A 23,606-nucleotide genomic window follows, 5' to 3' on the forward strand; every position below is an offset into this window, starting at 1 on the left:
TTGTACAAAAACACACACTATATATAAACATTTAAGTATGTATGACCCAGTTTAAACTTTCCCAATAAGTACGGGCTACTGTGTGGCAGAGGATGTCTGCCGCAGATATGTAAAGGCTGCGGCCCACATGGCGCATGGCGCAGATGCAATGGTCCCGGCCCCATTGATGTGCGCCATACGACATGTGAGCAGTGGCCATAACATACCTGCAGCTGAGACCATGGGCAGTATTCAATGAGAAAAGTTCTCCGTGTTTTGTGGAGAATTTGTGCTTTGTTCGCCTTGGATGGAGCATTTTGCTCTCCAAAAGCGAGCAACCCTATTCAATGTGAAGTATTCTCCGTCTTTTTAAGTGATTTTCTCCGTCTCTCTCCGTGTAGCAATTCTCCATCTTTTGATGGAGAGCTGGAATGTGAACTTTTGAATGTAAAGGTTTTTTTTTTAAATTTTGGTGTAAAAAAATCAGGTTTTTTTTCCTGTGAAGGGGCATGTTATTTTTATTCATGTGCTTATAGCACATGAATATATATTTAATTTTAAAAAAAATATTTTTTTACATTTTTTTTTTTTTTTTACACAGTGCAGCCAGCAGGGGGCTCGAGCCGCTCATTAGATATTCATATATTCACTGCAGCCGAACGTAACTATGCACGAACGGTGCAGTGAATACTGGGTCCCCCGCTGGCTATAGGGGGGTGCAGCCTGGGTCCTGGAGAGCCCCCCTCCCCTCCACAGTCCTCTGGCTGCTTCCGGCTCCCTGAAAGCTCCCTGCTCCCTGCAGGCGTTAAGACTCGCCGCGAGTGTCGGCGAGTCTTAACCACATTGAATAGAGGGAGCAGGAGTGGCAGCGAGCCCTCCGGAACACGGAGAGTGCATGGAGAGCTAAATAAAACGTTCTCCATGCACGTAGAACTTTTTCATTGAATACTGCCCCATGTCTGCCGCACAGTACCCCATACTATTGGCAAAGACAAAAGGGCAATAAATGGAGTTTGCTCTCCAGATTGAGGATAATCCTGTTCTCCCTCTGGTAATGCAGGTACAGGTAGCAGCATATAAAAAAAAAAAAAAGACACTCTGGTAACTTCTGAAACAGGCCCTTACAACAGTAGGGATAAGGTACTGTGTGGCAGAGGATGTCTGCTGCAGATATGTAAAGGCTGCGGCCCACATGGCGCATGGCGCAGATGCAATGGCCCCGTCCCCATTGATGTGCACCATACACCATGTGAGCAGTGGCCATCACATACCTGCAGCTGAAACCATGTCTGCCGCACAGTACCCCATACTATTGGCAAAGACAAAAGGGCAATAAATGGAGTTTGCTCTCCAGATTGAGGAGAATCCTGTTCTCCCTCTGGTAATGCAGGTACAGGTAGCAGCATATAAAAAGGAAAAAAAAGACACTCTGGTAACTTCTGAAACAGGCCCTTACAACAGTAGGGATAAGGTACTGTGTGGCAGAGGATGTCTGCTGCAGATATGTAAAGGCTGCGGCCCACATGGCGCATGGCACAGATGCAATGGCCCCGTCCCCATTGATGTGCACCATACGCCATGTGAGCAGTGGCCATCACATACCTGCAGCTGAAACCATGTCTGCCGCACAGTACCCCATACTATTGGCAAAGACAAAAGGGCAATAAATAGAGTTTGCTCTCCAGATTGAGGAGAATCCTGTTCTCCCTCTGGTAATGCAGGTACAGGTAGCAGCATATAAAAAAAAAAAGACACTGTGGCCCTTGTGTGGCAGAGGATGTCTGCTGCAGATATGTAAAGGCTGCGGCCCACATGGCGCATGGCGCAGATGCAATGGTCCCGGCCCCATTGATGTGCGCCATACGCCATGTGAGCAGTGGCCATCACATACCTGCAGCTGAAACCATGTCGATGGTAAATGATAAAATAGCCTATTTTTTAGGACAGATCCTCAAAAACAGGAGACTCTGGATCTTCTATCAGTAAAGAACTGTAGAATTGACGGTACTGGGGGGGTTGAGAAGGCTGTGTAGGTGTTGACTGGGTATGTGTTGGAAGTGTGCTCGACTGGCCTGGTACGGTGGTAGGTGGTACGGTGGCAGGCGGAGTAGGCACTGGTGATTCTAATGACAGTGGTGTGTCTGGTGCACTACCCATGCCAACTATGTTAGTGCCACTGTTGAGATACCCTAAACTGCGATTATACACCAACTCCATGCATAACTTTTCAAAAGTAAGTTGCTGGTCCGGAGCCATGTTGCGAACACACTCTGCCACATAAGTGAAGTAGTTGTCATGTTTGTCCGGGTTTCTTTGCAGGACTTGCTGTGCCCGCATCATAAATTCTCCATGTGCTGCTGCTTCTCCTTTTTTTCTTTTGCCACGCATTTTTTTTGGCACGGGGGAGTGGTGGAGTGGGTTCCAGGGTGGGTGGCGGAGTGCGTGCCGGAGTAGGAGCTTCGCTCGATGTGCATGCATTATCAGATAGGACAGACAGGTCTGGGGTTGCAGGTGGGTAGTCACCAAGCTGTAAAAAAATTGAACATGTTTACTAATCAATTCGATTTACTTCTAATTTCAGTTCCCTACCAGCGTGAATGAATGGAAAGTCATCGCAGAGGAGTTTGAACAGCGATGGAACTTTCCAAATTGCGGTGGAGCCTTTGATGGCAAACATGTCCGCATAGCCCAGCCTATCAATAGTGGTTCCTACTACTTTAATTACAAGGGCTATTTTAGCATTGTACTAATGGCTGTGGTGAATGCGAACTATGAGTTTATCTTCCTGGATGTAGGAAGGAATGGCCGTGCATCGGATGGTGGCACTTTCAAGGACACAAAGTTCTACGAAAGGCTCATAGCGAACACCCTTCACTTGCCATCTGTCCAGGAAACTAAACAGGGGCTTAACTTTGTGTTTGTGGCAGACGAGGCTTTTGGCCTGCACGAGCATGTCATGAAGCCATATGCGCAAAGGGGTCTGACTCATCACAAAAGGATCTTTAACTACAGGCTATCCAGGGCACGGAGTGTTGTGGAAAATGCTTTTGGCATCCTGGCTAGCCGGTTTCACATTTTCCACACTGCCATTAACCTGAGGGTGGACAAAATTGACTGGGTTGTCACGGCGTGCTGTGTCCTGCACAATTTGCTCCGCAGAAAAGCCACACAGCAAAGGGCTACAGGCACAGCACTCCAAGAAGACCAAGATCTGCCAGAGGAGGTAGTGCAGATATCCTCCTTGCAAACCCCAACACAACACTTCACAGGGAGTGCACGAGCCAAACAGGTGAGGGAAGAGTACATGGCCTACTTTAATGGGGAGGGGGCTGTGGATTTGCAGGAGGAATCAATTAGATAGCCCAAAAAATAGACTCACTGATGCAGACTGCGAATTCTCCTCCTCCTGCGCCGTGACTTCTTGGTTTTCCTTTTCGACCATCAGGACTACTCCTGTCCTCATCGACTCCTGGCTGAGGGTGAACGTCAACCTGTCGTAGTACCAGAGCGATGTTTGATACATCTCGTCGACTCCAGCACCAGACTTCTTTGCAGCCTCCACCTTCTTGTGTTCCTTTAAGAACACCGTGCGCAGATTCTGGATGCGTTTCCGCACCCATTCTACATTGGCCTCTGGGTGAAATGGGAGACTGTAGCGAGACAAGTCCTCCAAGGCTTGGGTTCTTTTCATTTTGTTCGAATACTCTTTGGATTTTGTTCGCCACAGGCATTCATGGGAACGATATTTCTCGATAAACCCTTCTAAAAATTCTTGTTCCTTTGCGTTGGACATTGGGACTGTAAAAAGATAAAACCATTTTAGTTGTTATAGTTATATCCATGTTTTGTTTCATATTTAAATTTTTATAGTTATAGTTACCAGTTTACCTAGTTCTTATGTTTTAAATATTTAAAATGTTAATAAACTTTTATGAAAACCACTATACATTTTATTGTGCAGATTGCTATTCACACACACAGGTGAATGGGGCCTAGCAGAGAGGAGTGCATGGAATACTGCAATGGTGGACAATGGTTATATGTATATATCAATATATACACAAACACACACACAGGTGAATGGGGCCTAGCAGAGAGGAGTGCATGGAATACTGCAATGGTGGACAATGGTTATATGTATATATCTATATATACACAAACACACACACACACACACACACACACACACACCATACTTGCCTACCCTCCCGCATTTAGCGGGAGTCTCCCGTTTTTTCAATCCTCCTCCCGCTCCCCCGCAAACCCCTCAGTTCCTCCCGGTTTTTGTCCCATTCCCCCAAAATTTTTGACTGCGCATGCGCGAACAGCATGTTTCGGGGGCGGGGCCTGAATGCGCGACGTCATGACATAATTTCTTATGCCGGCTACCGCGGGGCTGTGTGGGTAGCCGTAGCAGTTGAAACGAGCGGCAGCAGCGGGAGCCGGAAAGCGCAGCAGCATTAGACTGTGCCAGTGAGTGAGAGGGGCAGCGGGAGGCCGGGAGCAGCAGCACTACAGCAGTAAGTATAACTGTCTGACTGTAGCCTCTCTCCCCCATCCAGGGCCGTCTTCCCTCTCCTCCGCGCTGCCCTGTCATCGTACTGTAGTTTTATTATAGACACTGACAGGCAGCGGCGTCTCCCCGGATCCCCCCTCCTCCCCTCCCATCAGTGTGACACACTGTGGGCGGTATTCAATGAGCCAGAATCGCTGGTCACAGTGATCCAGATTTAACATTCGCCTGCCAATCGCCGGTTTTTTGCTGTGAATCGCCATGCATGGGGATTCGTGGGGAGTCGCCAAGTAACCCTATTCAACGTGGCTGAGAATCGCCGGCCCTAACGGCGATTCTCAGCCATACCGGCGTTTCCCTATACAGCCGCATTAATGTAGTCAGTTGTTTAAAAAAATGCAGAGAAATGCCAGAAAAAAGCAAATTACCCTGTACAAACGCTTCCCATACAGCATACGGCAAACGCTGGGTATTCTGCTCTACGGGCAAACGAAGGAGTGAGGTGGGGAGGAGAATCATGGGTAAGTGAGGTGCACCATGGGTAAGAAAAGTGCTTTGTGGGAGAAAAAAAAAATGCCTGAAAAAATTAAATATATATTTGTATAGCACTTCTACGACCATGACATCACACAAGGGCAGCAAATAATAATACATTAGACTTGCATAGTTAAATAGAACACTTCAAACCAATTATTTCACATGTTCCTATAAAAGTTCACCAGAAAAAAATGACGAGGGACACTCGGTGAGGAACGGCGATATGAAAGAAGAAAAAGGAATCGCCAACTTCTCATTGAATACACTTTTGGCGATTCCCCTCAACTACCGTCGATTCCCCATGTAAAATCCTATAGACCAAAAACGGCGATTTGGAGAGAATAACATTTGGCGATTGCTGCTTCATTCACCGGTAGTCATCGGCGATTTCAGCTCATTGAATACGGTGATTCGCATTTGGGGCTCCAAAAATCACCGTCAGACACGATTAAAACACAGAATCGCCATAAAACTTGGCGATTCTGGCTCATTGAATACCGCCCTGTGACTGTGAGCACCAATGCCGCCCCCAGCCCTCTCTCCGGCTTCCTGATCTAAAGTTGAACAGGAAGTCACATGTCATGATGCAATGGAGGAGCCCAGCTGAGGAGAAGAGGAGAGCAGTAACCACACACCACATGAGCACAGACTCGGTGAGCACTCAGCATGGGCTCAGGTAAGGTGTCAGTAATGTTTGCTGGGAAGGTGCCAGTAATGTTTGATTGGGGGGTGGTGTCAGTAAAGGTTGCTGGGGAAGAGGGGTCAGCAATGTTTACTGGGGAAGAGGGGTCAGTAATGATTAATGTTTTGCTGGGGGGGGGGGGGGGTTGTCAGTAATGTTTTGCTGGGGGGGGGTGTCAGTAATGTTTTGCTGGGGGGGGTTGTCAGTATTTTGCTGGGGGGGTTGTCAGTAATGTTTTGCAGGGGGGGTTGTCAGTAATGTTTTGCGGGGGGGGGGGGGTTGTCAGTAATGTTTTGCGGGGGGGGGGGGGTTGTCAGTAATGTTTTGCTGGGGGGTTGTCAGTAATGTTTGCTGGGGGGGTCAGTAATGTTTGCTGGGGGGGTCAGTAATGTTTGCTAGGGGGGTCTGTCAGTAATGTAAATCCCAATGCACGCACCTCCGCTCCTCCTCTGCACCCCTGTGTATGTAGTCAGCAGGGTCTACATGGCACTGGTGGTTGTGGCGGTGTAACACTGGGCCTGGGCACACTTCCCTGTGCTGCTGCCTGCACTGGAGAAGTTGTGATCAACTTTTTCTATAGCCTATGGCTGTGTGACTATGGGCGGGATGTATTAAAATACATCGCCGTTCCACCGCAGCGATGCTAATGCATATACATTAACATTTGCAATTAGCATTGTAATGCGGGTCTCTGTCACCTCCCTGGGCTCCCCTCACTCCCCCCATGGCTGTAAGCCTAAGCAGGCTGTCCCCGGTGCCTCCTTCTCCCCCCTTCAGCCAGAAGGACCTCCGGCTGTGTTGCTATGGGGAGGAGGGGTTTACCTTCCGGGTCCAGGCTTCCTGGAGGAAGGTAAGCCAGAGGGAGGGGGGTCGCCATATGTGGCAGAGGTTGGTGGGTTGCGACTGGCGGCAATAAGAAGCCCATGATACATTTGGCTTTCCATCTGACCTGGCTGCTGAGCTCTGGGCTATGGCTGTTGCTGAGGCTGGACCCATGGAGGATGAGCAGAGGAGGAGGAGGCAATACGATCAGGTGTGCTTGAATGTTCCTCTACAGGAGCGCTGGGAGGCCCAGTAAAAGCAGACATGAAATTTTTATTGATTTAATCTGGATTCTTGAGGGGATCAAAAGCAAACATGCTGGCAACCATAATTAGATTAGACGGCTTAATAGAGGAGTCTGTGGCAGTGAGTTCACGACCATCCTTAGATTCAGTGTCTTGCAGGCTGCTTGGAATCCCAGGTTCCACAGGAGGCGCTAAACCATGGGTCTTCAACCTGTGGCCCTCCAGATGTTGTGAAACTACATGTTCCAACATGCATTGCCACATTTTTTTCTATAAGAGCATGCCAAAACTGTCAGGGCATGCTGGGACATGTAGTTCTACAACATCTGGAGGGCCACAGGTTGAAGACATGTACGCTAAACAATACAGCAGACGGTTGACTTTGTTACGCAGTTCTATGAGATCTCAGCATAGATACTTCACCTGACTTTATTCTAGATGATGTGGTTGTCCATTAACAAATAGTCAGTTTCAATATCCTACTACACTGTATATGCAATGTACTTTAAAAAGCAACCTGCCCTGGTGCCTTCCAATGGCCTGAAAGGCCCACAGACATGCAATATGGCGAAGGCGGCACTCAGAGACTTCTTTAATGCAAATTCCGTGCCGCCATCGCCATATTGCATACGTGTGTGTGTGTGTGTGTGTAAAATATATATATATATATATATATATATATACTGTACAGTTTGGAGGGCAGCACGTCCCAAACGTCAAAATATAACTTGCCCCGGTGCCAAGCCAAAACGTTACCGCAGTAACCTGGATACAGTGAAAGACAGGCGGCACCCGGAGTCTGTTCAAAAATAAAGTATGACAACGCTGTTGTTGCAGTGATCAAACGTTTTCGATGCTATTTATTGCATCTTCATCCTGATGAAGATGCAATAAATAGCATCGAAAACGTTTGATCACTGCAACAACAGCGTTGTCATACTTTATTTTTGAACAGACTCCGGGTGCCGCCTGTCTTTCACTGTATATATATATATATACTGTATATAAATGTATCTTATCACCAGCCACTGCAGGACACACCCCTGGGTGGAAATAGACACGCCCATACATGTCACTAGACACGCCCTTTGGTTGAAACATGACACACCCCTTCAATGGTGCGCGACTCTTTGCTCGGTGCATTTTGCTAGCATCTAAAATCTCCCTCATTTTGCTTTTCAAAAGTAGGCAAGTATGACACACACACACACAGGTGAATGGGGCCTAGCAGAGAGGAGTGCATGGAATACTGCAATGGTGGACAATGGTTATATGTATATATCAATATATACACAAACACACACACACACACACACACACACAGGTGAATGGGGCCTAGCAGAGAGGAGTGCATGGAATACTGCAATGGTGGACAATGGTTATATCTATATGTATATATCTATATATACACAAACACACAAACACAGGTGAATGGGGCCTAGCAGAGAGGAGTGCATGGAATACTGCAATGGTGGACAATGGTTATATCTATACACACACACATGGGGCCCACCCGAGCGAACAGTGACATGGTCGGGTGTATGGTTGCCAAACCAGTGCTCTATACACACTATATACATTGGTGGCAACAGTGGGCATGCATAGGAGAGCATTGGGAGTGCAAACATACCAGGTTGTTGTTCTGGGAGATGAGACAAGAAGGAGAGTCCAACTGCTGCGCCAGCACTGTTTGCTATGTGGAAAAACATGGCGCCAGGGGAGTGTTTAGGAAATGCCACTCAAATAGGCTGGATCAAACGACGGACGCACCGACGGACGGCCGACGGAGGCGGCAAAAAACACTCACGATCTGCATGCGATTGACGGTCGGTCGGCCTGGGATTGACGGATCCTACCTGCAGCACGTAGGACCAAAGATGCGACCAAACGAGTGGTGTGTACGCGCATCGGATCGGAATCGGATCAAATAAATGACAAAAACACACAAAAGTACATACAATCTGCATACAACCGGTCGGAATTGGATCTAAATTGACAGAACCGTGCCCTAGTCATCCTGGTGTGTACCCAGCATAAGAGACCAGCCTCTGAAAAGCTGATAGGTGCTTCTTGTCGATGTAGCATCTTTAGCTGCCCTTTGGTATTTGCATCATAGATTCCGTCGAGAAATAGACTCGTTAAAGTTTCATCTTCAATCAGTTCCCTTGGGACACACAACTTAATATCTTGCAATGCCTCCTGCAATTCTACAGCATATTCTCGTAGCGATTCAAGTGGTTGCTGCTTTCGAGAATAGAACTGCGTTTTTTAGTTCTGATAAAGTCTTAGCATTGAACACTTTTGCTAACTTGTCCAATATATCCGCTGTCAATTTCTGTTGGCTTTCCGGCCACGATTTCACTTCCCTTTTCGCAAATCCTCTCAGTTCAGTGGCAAACGCAGGATTTTCAGAAGGGGGTTTCCAGAGGGGCGGAGCAAAGCACAGAGATGGACACTTAGGTGACCCAGTATTAGCACATTCAGTGCTAATTATATGAAATGGATTTTGGTATTGATATATTTGAGACAATGTATGTGCAAGGCTTTGTGTCCTTGCTTCTTTTATGTATATTTTTTTATGATATATATGTTTTTATATGTGATATGTATATTTTTAAACTGTACATTTAATGTAAAGCCCGCCTGTAAAAATCTGCTCACGATTGATCTGGGTAGGGGCGTTAGTTATACATTAAAACATAGCTATTCCTGTCCCCAGTCCCTTGTACAAGTGCTGACAGTTTTCAATTGTCAGTTCATTTGTTACCTTTTGCACTCTCTCCTACTCCCGCACGTATAACATCTATGGGGGAGGTCCCCTGCCGAGCTTGTCTTGATTGACAGGCAAGGCCAAATAAAGACTGGATGGGTGCGCGTCTTGGCCACGCCCTCTGACGAAGTCCCAGTGACGAAACGCGTCAGGGCGTGGCTTACAACGCGTCCTTCCAGCTGATCGTTTTCTGGCCTCCCTGGGTTCGTAACGAGTGACGTCCTCTGTCAGCCGTCCAAGCAAGCCAGCTTGGCGGCGTCATCTGTGGATTGATCCGGCCGTTCCCCCCGAGGATACCGTGAGCAGTTTTGCCGTGGCTATTTGTTACATGCCGTGTGGTAACCAGTCCACAGTGCTATTTTATATGGTACTAGTCTCTTGACTTACTCCATCCGGGAGACTATATAGTTTCAATTAAACTCTATCTCGTTTAATGCACCACGAGGCGCACCTTCTCCATTCTTTTATATACAGGTTGAGTATCCCGTATCCAAAATGCTCGGGACCAGGAGAATTTTGGATAACGGATTATTCCGTATTTCGGAATATTTTAATATTTCAATGATGTATTTTGAAGTATCTTGCATTTATGCTGTATAAACACATAATATACACACAAATATATTTTATTACCACATAAAATACACACAAATATATTTTAATTGTTCAAAAAACAAGGTTTCTAAAAATGAAACAAAATGTGTGTACTATCTCAGCACTGAATTTGAATGCCAAGCAATCATTGTCTTGCACATATATAGTGCCAGTTACATATCATGTCCCCAGTGATGCTGTTACAAATGTCCCCAGTGAGTTTTTAGCAAAAAAAAAAAAAAATTTTCACTTTCTGGAATGTCCGTATTTCGGAATAATTCGGATAACGGATATTCGGATACGGGATACTCGACCTGTGTATATATATATATATATATATATATATATATATATATATACACACACATATATATATACACATACACACACACACACACACACATATATATATATATATACATACATACATACATACATACATACATACATACATTCATACATACACAGGGGCGTCAACAACAGTGTAGACCCCTGGGCATAGCAATGTATTGGGGCACCTACCGATCCTCCAGCGGTAGGGGTGGAGGAAGCTTTGATGTCCCCCGGGTGGTAGGGGGTATTATATCAACCGCTCAGCATGTAGGGCCTGGATCAGTAATTTCCACTAATTACCCCTTTACTGCACATATGGTGAGAGATGAGGTGGGAGAAGGGGGCATTGGGCTGATGAAGGGGCCCTGATACATAACTTCCAGGGTGGTAGAGGATGTTTAATATGCAGAGGAGGGGTGTATAGTGGAGTGGGCTTATTATTCATAATTTTCTGGTGGGAGGACAGCTTGCTTGACTGCAGATATCTCCAGTTCCCAGAAATAGATTTCTTAGATTTTAATGGAATTAAAAACTAGAGATTCCCACCTACCAAATGTATTGGGGACTAGGGGATCAGAGATCAGGAGGCAGAGCAATCTGCCAACGAGGATATAAAACTACATACCAGGTGTGTGGAGCTGGAGCAGTAACCAGCTGCTTGAAGGCTGATATCTCTGGTTCTGGGAAGAGTAGAAACAAGCTACTAGTGTCCATCAAAGGAGGAGAGTCCCAGCTTTTGGAATATACCCTCAGAAAAGCTCTAAAGCTGCCCATACACGGAGCCGTTCGCCGGCATCCGTTCTGTACTATGCGATGCGCGCTCCCGCGCATCACATAGTACGGTACAAAAAATATGTGCTGCACATACTCTTTGTACTAGGTACACATCGTATCGGATCGCAGTGCATGCACACTGCATGCACTAGGGATGCGATCCGATCCGATGTGTGCTGTTTAAGTCCCAAACGGATCCGTTAAACGGCTGAACCTGAAATATCTGACTGGGAAGAGCAATTAACAGGCTTGGATGGGGACCACTGCTTTGAAGTCAGATATCTCCGGTTCCCAAAGGCTGTTTTTTGTAGTTCTTGTATCCATGGAAAGAGGGGACCCTCAGCTTTCAGCCTAGGGCCTGGGGGGTTTCTGGGTAGTCAGAAACCCCCCTGCGTGCGCTACTGCAGTTGAGCTAAAAGTATCTCTACTTGTTGATTTTCATCTAACCTATATACCTGGAACATGGTTTCAATTTGTTCCCTAAAGTCGCGGAACGCATTGGTTTCAGTCATTCCACTATCTCCGGTATAAATAGGGCATAGTTATCACTGCCGGTTTACTTGCCATTGAACTTTATATATATATATAGAGAGAGAGAGATAGATATCTCTATATAGATATATCTATCTATATATATCTATATAATATAGATATCTATATAGATATCTATATATCTATCATACAGATGGAGCGCCTTTTGGTATTGCAGGGGATGGCGGAAGATTCGCCAGCCGCCATCCCCCGTAAGGGGACGCGCGCGCACGTCGCCTTACAACGGAGGTCCCCGCCGCCTCGCCGAGTAGCGCACCGGGTCCCTGCCGCCTTGCAGCACCCCCCCCAACCCTGTCCGTCTCCCCGCCGACGTGAAACTGAGACGCGCGTGCGTGTGAGACGCACGTGCGTCTCAGTCAGATGGAGCGCCTCTCCGCCGGCACTGGCGGAGCGATAGCGAGAGGCGCTTCATCTGTATATGTACTGTATATGTAGCAAGAGGGGTCCTGACACTCGTCCTGAGTCCAACAAAGACTTGGGTTGCCTTTCCATCCCAGCCGGGACAATTATGCGAAAAAGTGTCAGATGGCACTCCCAAGATTTTGCAATGCTGCACGGCGGCAGCGTGAACAACATAAATGAAGCGGACACAAAGCTTTTGTATCAACGTTTGCGGGCGTTAGCCCATTATCAAGACATATGCTGCTGCCGTGCAGCATCGCAAAATCTTGGGACAAATAAACACACCAGGCTGTAGTGTAAACGTTATAAGGCCTAGACGCTAGTCTAGTGATAAAGTCAGAAGGGAAGGTGTTCATATACAGTATATGTGTGGGAGGGATGTGTGAATAAACATATATTTGTGGGGGAGCAGCCTGTGGTGTCCTGCCAGGACACCACAGGCTGCTCCCCCTGTATAATTATACTAGAACAGTCTTGGTGTAATTATACAGGGGGAGGTGCCTGTGGTGTCCTGGTATAAATAAACAGGGGGAGCAGCCTGTGGTGTCCTGCCATGACACCACAGGCTGCTCCCCCTGTATAATTATACCAGGACAGTCTTGGTATAATTATACAGGGGGAGCAGCCTGTGGTGTAAGGTAAAACTATACAGGGGGAGCAGCCTGTGGTGTCTTGCCAGGACACCACAGGCTGCTCCCCCTGTATAATTACACCAGGACAGTCTTGGTATAATTATACAGGGGGGGGGTGTACATATTTTTTAACCGAAAAAACGCAATTTAATGATACGTTGTTACTTATGGGCCAGTGCTCTGGACTTGCCCCCCAGGCTAAAAGTTGCCAGCCAGCCCCTGAATTCAAGTAATCACAAAATAATTGGAAGATTTTATTGTTCTGGAACAGCAAGAATCTGTCCTCAATTCGATACTCCTACTCTCTCTCTAAAACTGGAGAGGTTATGACATAAATAATCCCACCTGCTTGCTACAAAATAAACAAGTTATTTGAGGTACTAATGAAATATATATACGGAGCTAATACAATTGAAACAGTTCAATACAATTACAATGTATCACATTAACATAACATGCATAGGTTTAAAAATAAAAATCACTTTAGTATTTTTACGCAAACATGTATAAATCCCCCAAGTGTACACTAGTCTTTGTAGGATACAATTAAGCACTTTGTATCTTCTGCAGAGTTTACTCACTGACCAAATCCTGTTACCACCGAGTCACTAACGTCCTCACCTGAGTCCTGTAAGGTGAGTGGTTCAATAATGGCAGAGGTAACTTTCCTTTAGAAAGTATTTGCAATCCACAGAAATAGAAGAAATAAAAATAAATGCTTTAGGCGTCTGTCAAATAGTTACTATTAGATGTAAGTTTTAACTCCTAACATACAGTACTTTCTTGAGTATAGCTTTAGATTAACTTGTATAGCTCCTTATTAAGCTGCCTTGTATATAAAGCTTCTGAATGTCCTGTAGTTGAAATTATTATAGTCTTCTCTTGGAAACTAGGTATGTCATTGGTTAAGTAAGGATCCCTGTCACTGCAGTGTAGCTGATGTCTTTCCTTTTCTCTCTGCAGCAGATGTAACTTCCCTGTAGCTTTCAACTGTTGGACTGGATTATAATTACTTTACTGCTTGCACTAAATAGCTAGTGCAGGGTTGCCGACCCTCCCGGAATTTCCGGGAGTCTCACGAAAATCGGGTCCCCCTCCCGGCCCGCCGGAAGGGTAGGCAACCCTCCCGGATTCAGGGGGGACCCCCGCTGTCCCCCGGATCACAGCATTAAAATCCTCAGGTCTCAGAGGAGGGGGCGGAGCTAAAATGACACAATTGCATCATTTTAGCCCCGCCCCCTCCACGGAGATCCCTGAATTCACTGGTTTACCAGCATGGGGACGGGGCTTAGTGATGTCACGCTTAAGCCCCGCCCCCTGAGCGGCTACTGAAACTCTCCTCTCCGGGCTTCTCCCGGAGAAGAGAATAAGAAGGTCGGCAACCCTAAGCTAGTGTCTCTTTATGTGCTGGGTTACTGGTCTTAACCTCTGCTGAAGATCTGAGCAATGTTTAATGTGCACTTAATCCTTATTACACTGGCACTCTGTCCCTCTCCGTAATGCTGCTGCTGAGAGACGTTTTTACTATCTGTCAGTCTCCCTCAGACTGGACTTCTTTGTGTAGCTATAGGATATACTGAGGGGGCTGGGCAGCACTCACCACTCCCCACTCGTTTTGTCATGCAAGTCTCAGCATTTACTCAGCTCTGTTGCCGCCTCTTATGACTGAGGGTGGGTACACATATGTACAATTTCATTTTTCTTGCGACCGTTCGATCGACCGAATACATGTTCGGCCGTCCAAAACATACGACCGATCTGCGCGTACACATATGTACAATTTTACTTGCGACGTCCGATGTACTCCCGTCCAAACAATCGCAAGAAAAAGATGGGCGTGCTGCTTTTGGAGGAATGATCGCAGGAACGGGCTGCATATCGATCGAACGTGCGTACACATGTCACTTTTCTTTCGATATGGAGCCGTCCTGTCGGAAGAATATTAAGCAGCAAAGAACCTTCGACCGACCGACCGTGGACGGCCAAAAGCGTTTTTGGCCGTTTATCGATCGCAATGAAGGGATCGGGACTGCGTACATATATATACAATCGAACGGCCGTTCGTCCGCAGAACGGAAGAACGGCCCGACGATTGTACATATGTGTACCCAGATTAAAGGTGCCCACACACTAGAAAGATCTGAGATCGTAAGATGTGTGCATAAATTAGCCTTAATATCTTTTCTGTCCGGACAAAAGATTTCAGGCAAGCGCACATCTTTACTAAAGATTTTTCGGTACTCTTTACCTAGAACGGCGCCCATCGCGGTCGTCGCGGGTACATCGCGGGTACATTATTGGCCACCCGCGATGCTAACGACGCGATCAATCATCGCGTCGGTCGCGATGTCGCTAGCATCGCGAGTGGACAACAATGTACCCGCGACGACCGCGATGACCGCGATTGATCAATCATCGCGGTCATCGCGATGTCGTTCGCATCGCGGGCGCACAATAATGTACCCGCGATGACCGCGATGACCGCGATTTCTGGCTGTGGAAAAAAGACAAGTGAAAAAAATGAAAAACACAGCAAATGGCATGGCATCCCTCAATTGAAAAAGTGTGAAAAATACAAAAATACATGAAAATTCCACCTAACACTTAAATGTCATAGTTAACAATCAAACCGCACACCTGTTGCGGTGATTTTACAGTAAAAACGCGCACATATCGCGGTGATTTAACATAAAAACTGCGCAGATATCGCGGTGATTGCGGGCACATGGCGGCTGGTTGCATCATGGGTGACCATGGCCGTCATGTGCCTGCAATCACCGCGATAGTTGCGCAAAAAGCAACAAAATTCAATAAAAAAACACATCAAATTACATGGCAAACCGCGCACATATTGCCGTGATTGCGGGCACATGGCGTCCGTTTGCATCATGGGTGACCACGGCCGTCATGTGCCTGCAATCACCGCGATGGGTGCGCAAAAAAGCACCAAAATACAATAAAAAAACACATCAAATTACATGGCAAACTGCGCACATATCACCGTGATTGCGGGGACATGGCGGCCGGTTGCATCACGGGTGACCACGGCCGTCATGTGCCTGCAATCACTGCGATGGGTGCGCAAAAAATCAACAAAATACAATAAAAAAACACATCAAATTAATTGGCATTCCTTAATTATAAGACAATGAAATAAGACACGACACAGGTTAAGAATTTCAAATTCTGACTTATTTTTTTATTTTTTAATAAAATATATTATTTTTTTAATTTAGTATAAAATAATTTTTTATTTTTTTTTAAGAATGGGGGGGGGGGGGGAAGGTCTGGGCGAAGGTCATTGAAAGTATAGGAGAATAGATGCCTCTTGGGAGGAACTGGATTACAACAAGGCAAATCGGAATGAGGCATACAAAAAATGGGGCTCAATACGCAAAAAGGCACCCAAATGCAAACATGCACTGGGTACAGAAGAAAATGCAAATATGCAGAACAGTCCATGGTGAAGGTGCAAAACAAGTACGGACAGCTCAAAGTCCAGGAGTCCGATACTGCGACCATCAGTAACCGAAATTATGGCCTACGAGCAACAAAGTTCATCATGGAGCAAATAACAAACAGAGTGGAACAAGGGCATTGCTGCAAGGCACAATAATTTAAAAACCAATTAAAACCAAATCACTAATTAATGGCGCTCTTCACCTGGGAGGGGACTTTGTGTGCTCAACAGAGCACTTGAAATAGTCCCAGGCAAAGACGAAGGGTCTGTGACTGGTGGCAAAGGGGGCCTCGGCGCGTACATAAAAGGGGCAGGAGGAGGCGGAGCATAACCCGACGCACTGTACGAAGGGTAGTGATAGGGGTAATTGGGCATTTGGGCTGCTTGCCATACGACGTTGGCAGATGGCTCTATATTGCATGCACTAGAGAGACTTCTCTCTGATGCACGCATTATAACGCTATATACCAACCTCTTACACTCATGGAGCTGGTCTGGCGCCATGCCCCGCATTTCCACGGCAAGGTTATTACTAAAAATTTGGAAATCGTCAAGGGGAATTTGAGGTGCCTCCGGTGCCGACGTGCTAGAATGCCCTTGGACATTACGAGCAGTCCTGGACAGCTGTCTTCTGGGACGCCTCCTCGGGATAGCAGGTGCAGTGCTCTCCGTCATTGGAGTACTGTCCCCCTCTGCAACTGCCACAGGCTCCTGCTCTGTCTCAGGGGGAACTTCCTAGAAAGGGGAAAAAAAAGGGAAAATGGTTATAACATGACATTTCACAGTCACTTACATGCAAGACATTTGTCAGGAAATACTTACAACGTCCACACTCTCCGCTGCAACGGACGAAGAGGTGTCCTCCGTATCCGTTCCCCCTGTTCCACTCTGTTCTCTCTGCTCCAAGATGAACTTCATCCGCTCGTAGTACCATAATTTCGGCACGTAGACGTCATCAGCATCGGCTCCGGAACTCTGAGACTGCCGTACTCGATTCAACTCCTTCACCATAACTGTCCGCATATTCGTCATCCTCTTCTGTACCCAGGCGACGTCTGCATTAGGTACCCGTTTGCGTAGAAGAGCCACCATTTTCTTATACGCCTCATTCCTCTTCGCCTTGTTGTAGTAATCCGGATGTTTCATCTCCCAGAGGCACCTATTCTCCTTATACAAATCAATGACCTTCGCCATGAAGCCATTGCTTAATTCTCGCTGAGACATTGCTGTAAAACAAAAACACAAACAAAACCATCTATAAGTAATTGATGTCTATACGGTATGTCAAAATGGTATCGCATCACATCAAATGGCACAACTCCCATGGCATCTGATGTGAGGCGATACCATTTTCACCAAAAATCATTCACATTTGCTAGTATACCACCCCCACTATCCACGCGCACCCGAAGCGTGGCGAGCGCAGCGGTACGCGTCCTCCGACCTTTTCATGCCCTACTATCCACGTCGGCGTGGAGTTGAGAATAGAATAGTGTGGCGAGCGCAGCGAGCCACCGAGCCCGAAGCGTGGCGAGCGCAGCGAGCCCCGCGAGGGGACGCAGATACCTTCACAGGTAAGCGCGTCCCTTCGCGGGCTTCACTGCAATACGAGCACAGTTACCAGTGAAGCCGTTGAAGGGACGCGTTTACCTGTGAAGGTATCCGCGTCCCCTCGCGGGGCTCGCTGCGCTCGCCACGCTTCGGGCTCGGTGGCTCGCTGCGCTCGCCACACTATTATATTCTCAACTCCACGCCGACGTGGATAGTAGGGCATGAAAAGGTCGGAGGACGCGTACCACCGCCGCTCGCCACGCTTCGGGTGCGCGTGGATAGTGGGGGTGGTACCCTGGGAAAAAAAAGGCATTTGGGTTACATTTACAAATTAATTAGAAGAACAATTTAAGCACGACTTACCTTATTCGGGGGATAACGGCGTTTATTTTATTTTTTTTTGTTCTTCAATTCCACCGATTACAGCAACTTCAATTCCCCAAAAAAATAAAAAAAACATCATTAATCAAAATTCAATGACATAGAAATCCCCCCCCCACTATCCACGCGCACCCGAAGCGTGGCGAGCGGCGGCGGTACGCGTCCTCCGACCTTTTCATGCCCTACTATCCACGTCGGCGTGGAGTTGAGAATAGAATAGTGTGGCGAGCCCGAAGCGTGGCGAGCGCAGCGAGCCCCGCGAGGGGACGCAGATACCTTCACAGGTAAGCGCGTCCCTTCGCGGGCTTCACTGCAATACGAGCACAGTTACCAGTGAAGCCGTTGAAGGGACGCGTTTACCTGTGAAGGTATCCGCGTCCCCTCGCGGGGCTCGCCACGCTTCGGGCTCGGTGGCTCGCTGCGCTCGCCACACTATTATATTCTCAACTCCACGCCGACGTGGATAGTAGGGCATGAAAAGGTCGGAGGACGCGTACCGCCGCCCCTCGCGGGACTCGCTGCGCTCGCCACGCTTCGGGTGCGCGTGGATAGTGGGGGTGGTACCCTGGGAAAAAAAAGGCATTTGGGTTACATTTACAAATTAATTAGAAGAACAATTTAAGCACGACTTACCTTATTCAGGGGATAACGGCGTTTATTTTATTTTTTTTTGTTCTTCAATTCCACCGATTACAGCAACTTCAATTCCCCAAAAAAATAAAAAAAAACATCATTAATCAAAATTCAATGACATAGAAATCCCCCCCCACTATCCACGCGCACCCGAAGCGTGGCGAGCGCAGCGAGCCCCGCGAGGGGCGGCGGTACGCGTCCTCCGACCTTTTCATGCCCTACTATCCACGTCGGCGTGGAGTTGAGAATAGAATAGTGTGGCGAGCGCAGCGAGCCCGAAGCGTGGCGAGCGCAGCGAGCCCCGCGAGGGGACGCAGATACCTTCACAGGTAAGCGCGTCCCTTCGCGGGCTTCACTGCAATACGAGCACAGTTACCAGTGAAGCCGTTGAAGGGACGCGTTTACCTGTGAAGGTATCCGCGTCCCCTCGCGGGGCTCGCTGCGCTCGCCACGCTTCGGGCTCGGTGGCTCGCTGCGCTCGCCACACTATTATATTCTCAACTCCACGCCGACGTGGATAGTAGGGCATGAAAAGGTCGGAGGACACGTACCGCCGCCCCTCGCGGGGCTCGCTGCGCTCGCCACGCTTCGGGTGCGCGTGGATAGTGGGGGTGGTACCCTGGGAAAAAAAAGGCATTTGGGTTACATTTACAAATTAATTAGAAGAACAATTTAAGCACGACTTACCTTATTCGGGGGATAACGGCGTTTATTTTTTTTTTTTTTGTTCTTCAATTCCACCGATTACAGCAACTTCAATTCCCCAAAAAAATAAAAAAAACATCATTAATCAAAATCCAATGACATAGAAATCCACTGATTATCAGTCGGTGACATATGTTGCTATGGCTTTTTACACATAGCAACCACCGTTTCAATGTTAATTCACAGTGTAAAATGCTGGTTGCTATGTGCAAGCGTGCATAGCAACAATTGTCACAAACATAATATATGCAGGTGACGTATGTTGCTATGCGCTATTTCGCATAGCAACCAGTGTTATCCACTGTAATTTTAACAGACTTACATTGGTTGCTATGTGCAATACCATATAGCAACATAAGTCACTCACTGATAATATGGTGACGTACATTGCCATGTGCTAGTGCACATCGCAAGCGCTGTTAAAAACGGTGGTTGCTATGTGTAAAAAGCGATAGCAACATATGTCACCGACTGATTATCAGTCGGTGACATATGTTGCTATGGCTTTTTACACATAGCAACCACCGTTTCAATGTTAATTCACAGTGTAAAATGCTGGTTGCTATGTGCAAGCGTGCATAGCAACAATTGTCACAAACATAATATATGCAGGTGACGTATGTTGCTATGCGCTATTTCGCATAGCAACCAGTGTTATCCACTGTAATTTTAACAGACTTACATTGGTTGCTATGTGCAATACCATATAGCAACATAAGTCACTCACTGATAATATGGTGACGTACATTGCCATGTGCTAGTGCACATCGCAAGCGCTGTTAAAAACGGTGGTTGCTATGTGTAAAAAGCGATAGCAACATATGTCACCCACTGATTATCAGTCGGTGACATATGTTGCTATGGCTTTTTACACATAGCAACCACCGTTTCAATGTTAATTCACAGTGTAAAATGCTGGTTGCTATGTGCAAGCGTGCATAGCAACAATTGTCACAAACATAATATATGCAGGTGACGTATGTTGCTATGCGCTATTTCGCATAGCAACCAGTGTTATCCACTGTAATTTTAACAGACTTACATTGGTTGCTATGTGCAATACCATATAGCAACATAAGTCACTCACTGATAATATGGTGACGTACATTGCCATGTGCTAGTGCACATCGCAAGCGCTGTTAAAAACGGTGGTTGCTATGTGTAAAAAGCGATAGCAACATATGTCACCCACTGATTATCAGTCGGTGACATATGTTGCTATGGCTTTTTACACATAACAACCACCGTTTCAATGTTAATTCACAGTGTAAAATGCTGGTTGCTATGTGCAAGCGTGCATAGCAACAATTGTCACAAACATAATATATGCAGGTGACGTATGTTGCTATGCGCTATTTCGCATAGCAACCAGTGTTATCCACTGTAATTTTAACAGACTTACATTGGTTGCTATGTGCAATACCATATAGCAACATAAGTCACTCACTGATAATATGGGATGCGGTCATTTTATCGAATGACATTAGTTCGAATATCATTTGGTCGACCCCACTAGGTCGAATGTGTGAAAAGGTTGACATGGGTTTATGTCGACTGCCATTAGGTCGACTGGGCTTAGGTGGAATTGCTCTTTTTGGTTTTTTTTGGTGCTGACATGTGCCGACAGGCAGTGGTTCATGCCCTACCATCCACTAGGGCGTGGAGGAGGTTATTAAAGATGTGGCGAGCAAAGCGAGCGATGCGAGGGTCCGATTCACTATGTCAACAGTGTCCATGTCAACACTGTTGACATTTCGGCCAAAAAAAGCAATTCGACCTAACCCCAGTCGACCTAATGGCAGTCGACATAGTCGGAAGGTCGACATAAACCCATGTCAACCTTTTCACACATTCAACCTACTGGGGTCGACCAAATGACATTAGTTCCAATGATCCACACCCCTCCAACTGCCACTGGGACCCCCTTCTACCCTTCTTCCACACAAGCCATCTGCCCCCTCCCACCCCCTCCCCCCTCTCCCCCCCTCCCTCTCCCCCCCCCTCCCTCTCCCCCCCCCTCCCTCCCCTCCCTCTCCCCCCCTCCTCTCCCCCCCTGTCCCCCCCTCCCTCTCCCCCCCTCCTCTCCCCCCCTGTCCCCCCCTCCTCTCCCCCCCTGTCCCCCTCTCCCCCCCCAAAATTTACCCAAAAACGCCACAGGCCACTTACATGTGCTCAGGGGCAGGGTGTGGAAGCGATTGCGCGCTCTGTAGTGAGTGAAATGCATGCTGGGACACTTCCTGCCTTCCCTACATGCATTTTTTCAGTTTGAGTGACATTACTGGATGAAATCGCGGGCATCGCGGGAATCGCGGGCATTGAGGTGTACAATGCACAGCTCAATACCCGCGATGCCCGCGATGACCGCGATTTCAATGTTACTTTACTAGTGCTAAAAGTGCATGAAATCGCGGTCATCGCGGGCATCCCGGGCATTGTGGTGTACATTACACAGCTCAATGCCCGAGATGCCCGCGATGACCGCGATTTCAATGTTAACTGGCCTAAAATGATGATGGAATCACATTTCTGTGAACCTCTGTCACACAGAAACAGTGTGAGAGGTGACAGCAGGTGTAATTTCGAGGGGGGCAATAATTACAGGACAATAATTACAGGGCCACTATAAGGCAAGGGGTGATATACTAAAATGAGATTGCTGTGATCCTCTGTCACACATAAGCAGTGTGAGAGGTGTCAGCAAATGATTTGGGCCAAATGTACAGTTAGCAAAAAATTACAGGGCCCCAATACAGCTAGGGGTGATTCATGAACTATTACAGGGACCCAATACGGCTAAGGGGGTGATACATGATTAATTACAGGGACAAAATATGGCTAAGGGGTGCAACATTATGGGTGAACACTGCTTAAGATACCAGGGAATCTAACTACTTTTTTGGGGGTGAGAGCAGGAAATGGGCCTAATTCAGGTGTGTGTGCAAATTCACTCATACATGCAAAATCACTCAACTGACTCAGTAAAGACAAGTTTGAATAAAAGGTAGTAATTTACTTGAATAAAAAATAGATAACATTGAAATGCAAACAAACAGTAGCATAAAAAAAACAGCTTTACAAGTTTAAAGTCCATAGTTTTTCAGTCATCTTTCTCTAACAATGTTAAGGCGTGTAAAATACGCTCAAAAGTTTGGTTCATACCAATGCTCTTTCTCCACATGAATTCTTGTAGATAGCCTTCCAGCAAATGTCTGGCAGTACCCCGGTGGCGTTTATTGCGCCATTTCGCCGCCCCCTACATGCGCTCAATGTTCTGGGTGTGCACCCCTGTTGTGGGGTCAACAAAGTTATACCTATGATTAACTTGAGCGTGCTGGAAGCCTGCCGCCTCCAGCTGTTCTGTGTTATAGGCCCTCCAGCAATCGCTGTAGATGGTGGTGCCCGGCTCCACATGCTCCACAATGGCAGCCAATAAAGTGGGGGCGTCCCGGGTGGCCACTTTTGTGGCAAAGCACTGCCCAGTTTCCCGGCAGATGCCCCCAAACACCCACTGTTGGGGTAGCACACGGCCGACATGGGACTTGCGGCGGACAAACAGAGTCTCGTCGACCTCGACAATTTTGTCGGGCCCTCCAATGCGGCGCTGGGGCTGAGCCATCAAGTCCATGAGGCACGCCTCCCTCATGTACTTATTGTACAGCACCGTTGTCTTGGGGGAGATGCCAAGGTGCCGCTCACAGTAGTCGCCGGAAGTCAACTCCTCACACCAGTTGAAGATGAACCTGATGATGTTCACAAACGACATCCAGCACCCAGGAATGAAGAGGCCAGCGCGGAGACTGATCTTCTGGCGGCAGGCTCTCACGTGGCAGCGCCACATCACTTCCTTCTCGCTGAGCTTCATGGCATGCCCATTGCCGCAGGTAGCTTCCTTGGGCAACAGGTGATGCTCCTGGAGGAATCGGATAGCCTCCGCCTCCGTCTGAGGCAGGGAGTACATGGTCACTCCAGATCCAGATGCCATGGCCATGACAGGAACAGCAGAAACAGCAGAAGGCCGAATTAGCAGCAGGGCCTCAGTCA

The 23,606-nt window shown here is 47.3% G+C and overlaps 2 protein-coding genes across 3 annotated transcripts in view; one reads left to right on the forward strand and one right to left on the reverse strand.

The window, feature by feature from the left end:
- LOC146045200 (mixed lineage kinase domain-like protein) overlaps positions 1-23,606 on the forward strand; it is a 104,628-nt gene that overhangs the window by 10,208 nt on the left and 70,814 nt on the right. The window contains exon 3 of one of the 2 annotated variants that reach the window (XM_083163911.1): positions 13,406-13,470. The exons of the other annotated variant lie outside the window; for it this stretch is intronic. The gene's annotated coding sequence lies outside the window, so the exon portion shown is untranslated. The remainder of the gene's footprint in view (positions 1-13,405; positions 13,471-23,606) is intronic. 2 annotated transcript variants of the gene reach the window in all.
- Positions 16,293-17,403, reverse strand: LOC146045458 (uncharacterized). The gene is made up of 2 exons (XM_083164290.1): positions 17,118-17,403; positions 16,293-17,030 (listed from the first exon to the last, which is right to left on the reverse strand). The coding sequence occupies exons 1-2, from the start codon at positions 17,385-17,387 to the stop codon at positions 16,482-16,484; spliced, it is 819 nt and encodes a 272-aa protein (XP_083020416.1). The 5' UTR covers positions 17,388-17,403; the 3' UTR covers positions 16,293-16,481.

The sequence above is a fragment of the Crinia signifera genome, chromosome 11 (assembly GCF_055691185.1).
Source record: "Crinia signifera chromosome 11, ASM5569118v1, whole genome shotgun sequence".
Taxonomy (NCBI): domain Eukaryota; kingdom Metazoa; phylum Chordata; class Amphibia; order Anura; family Myobatrachidae; genus Crinia; species Crinia signifera.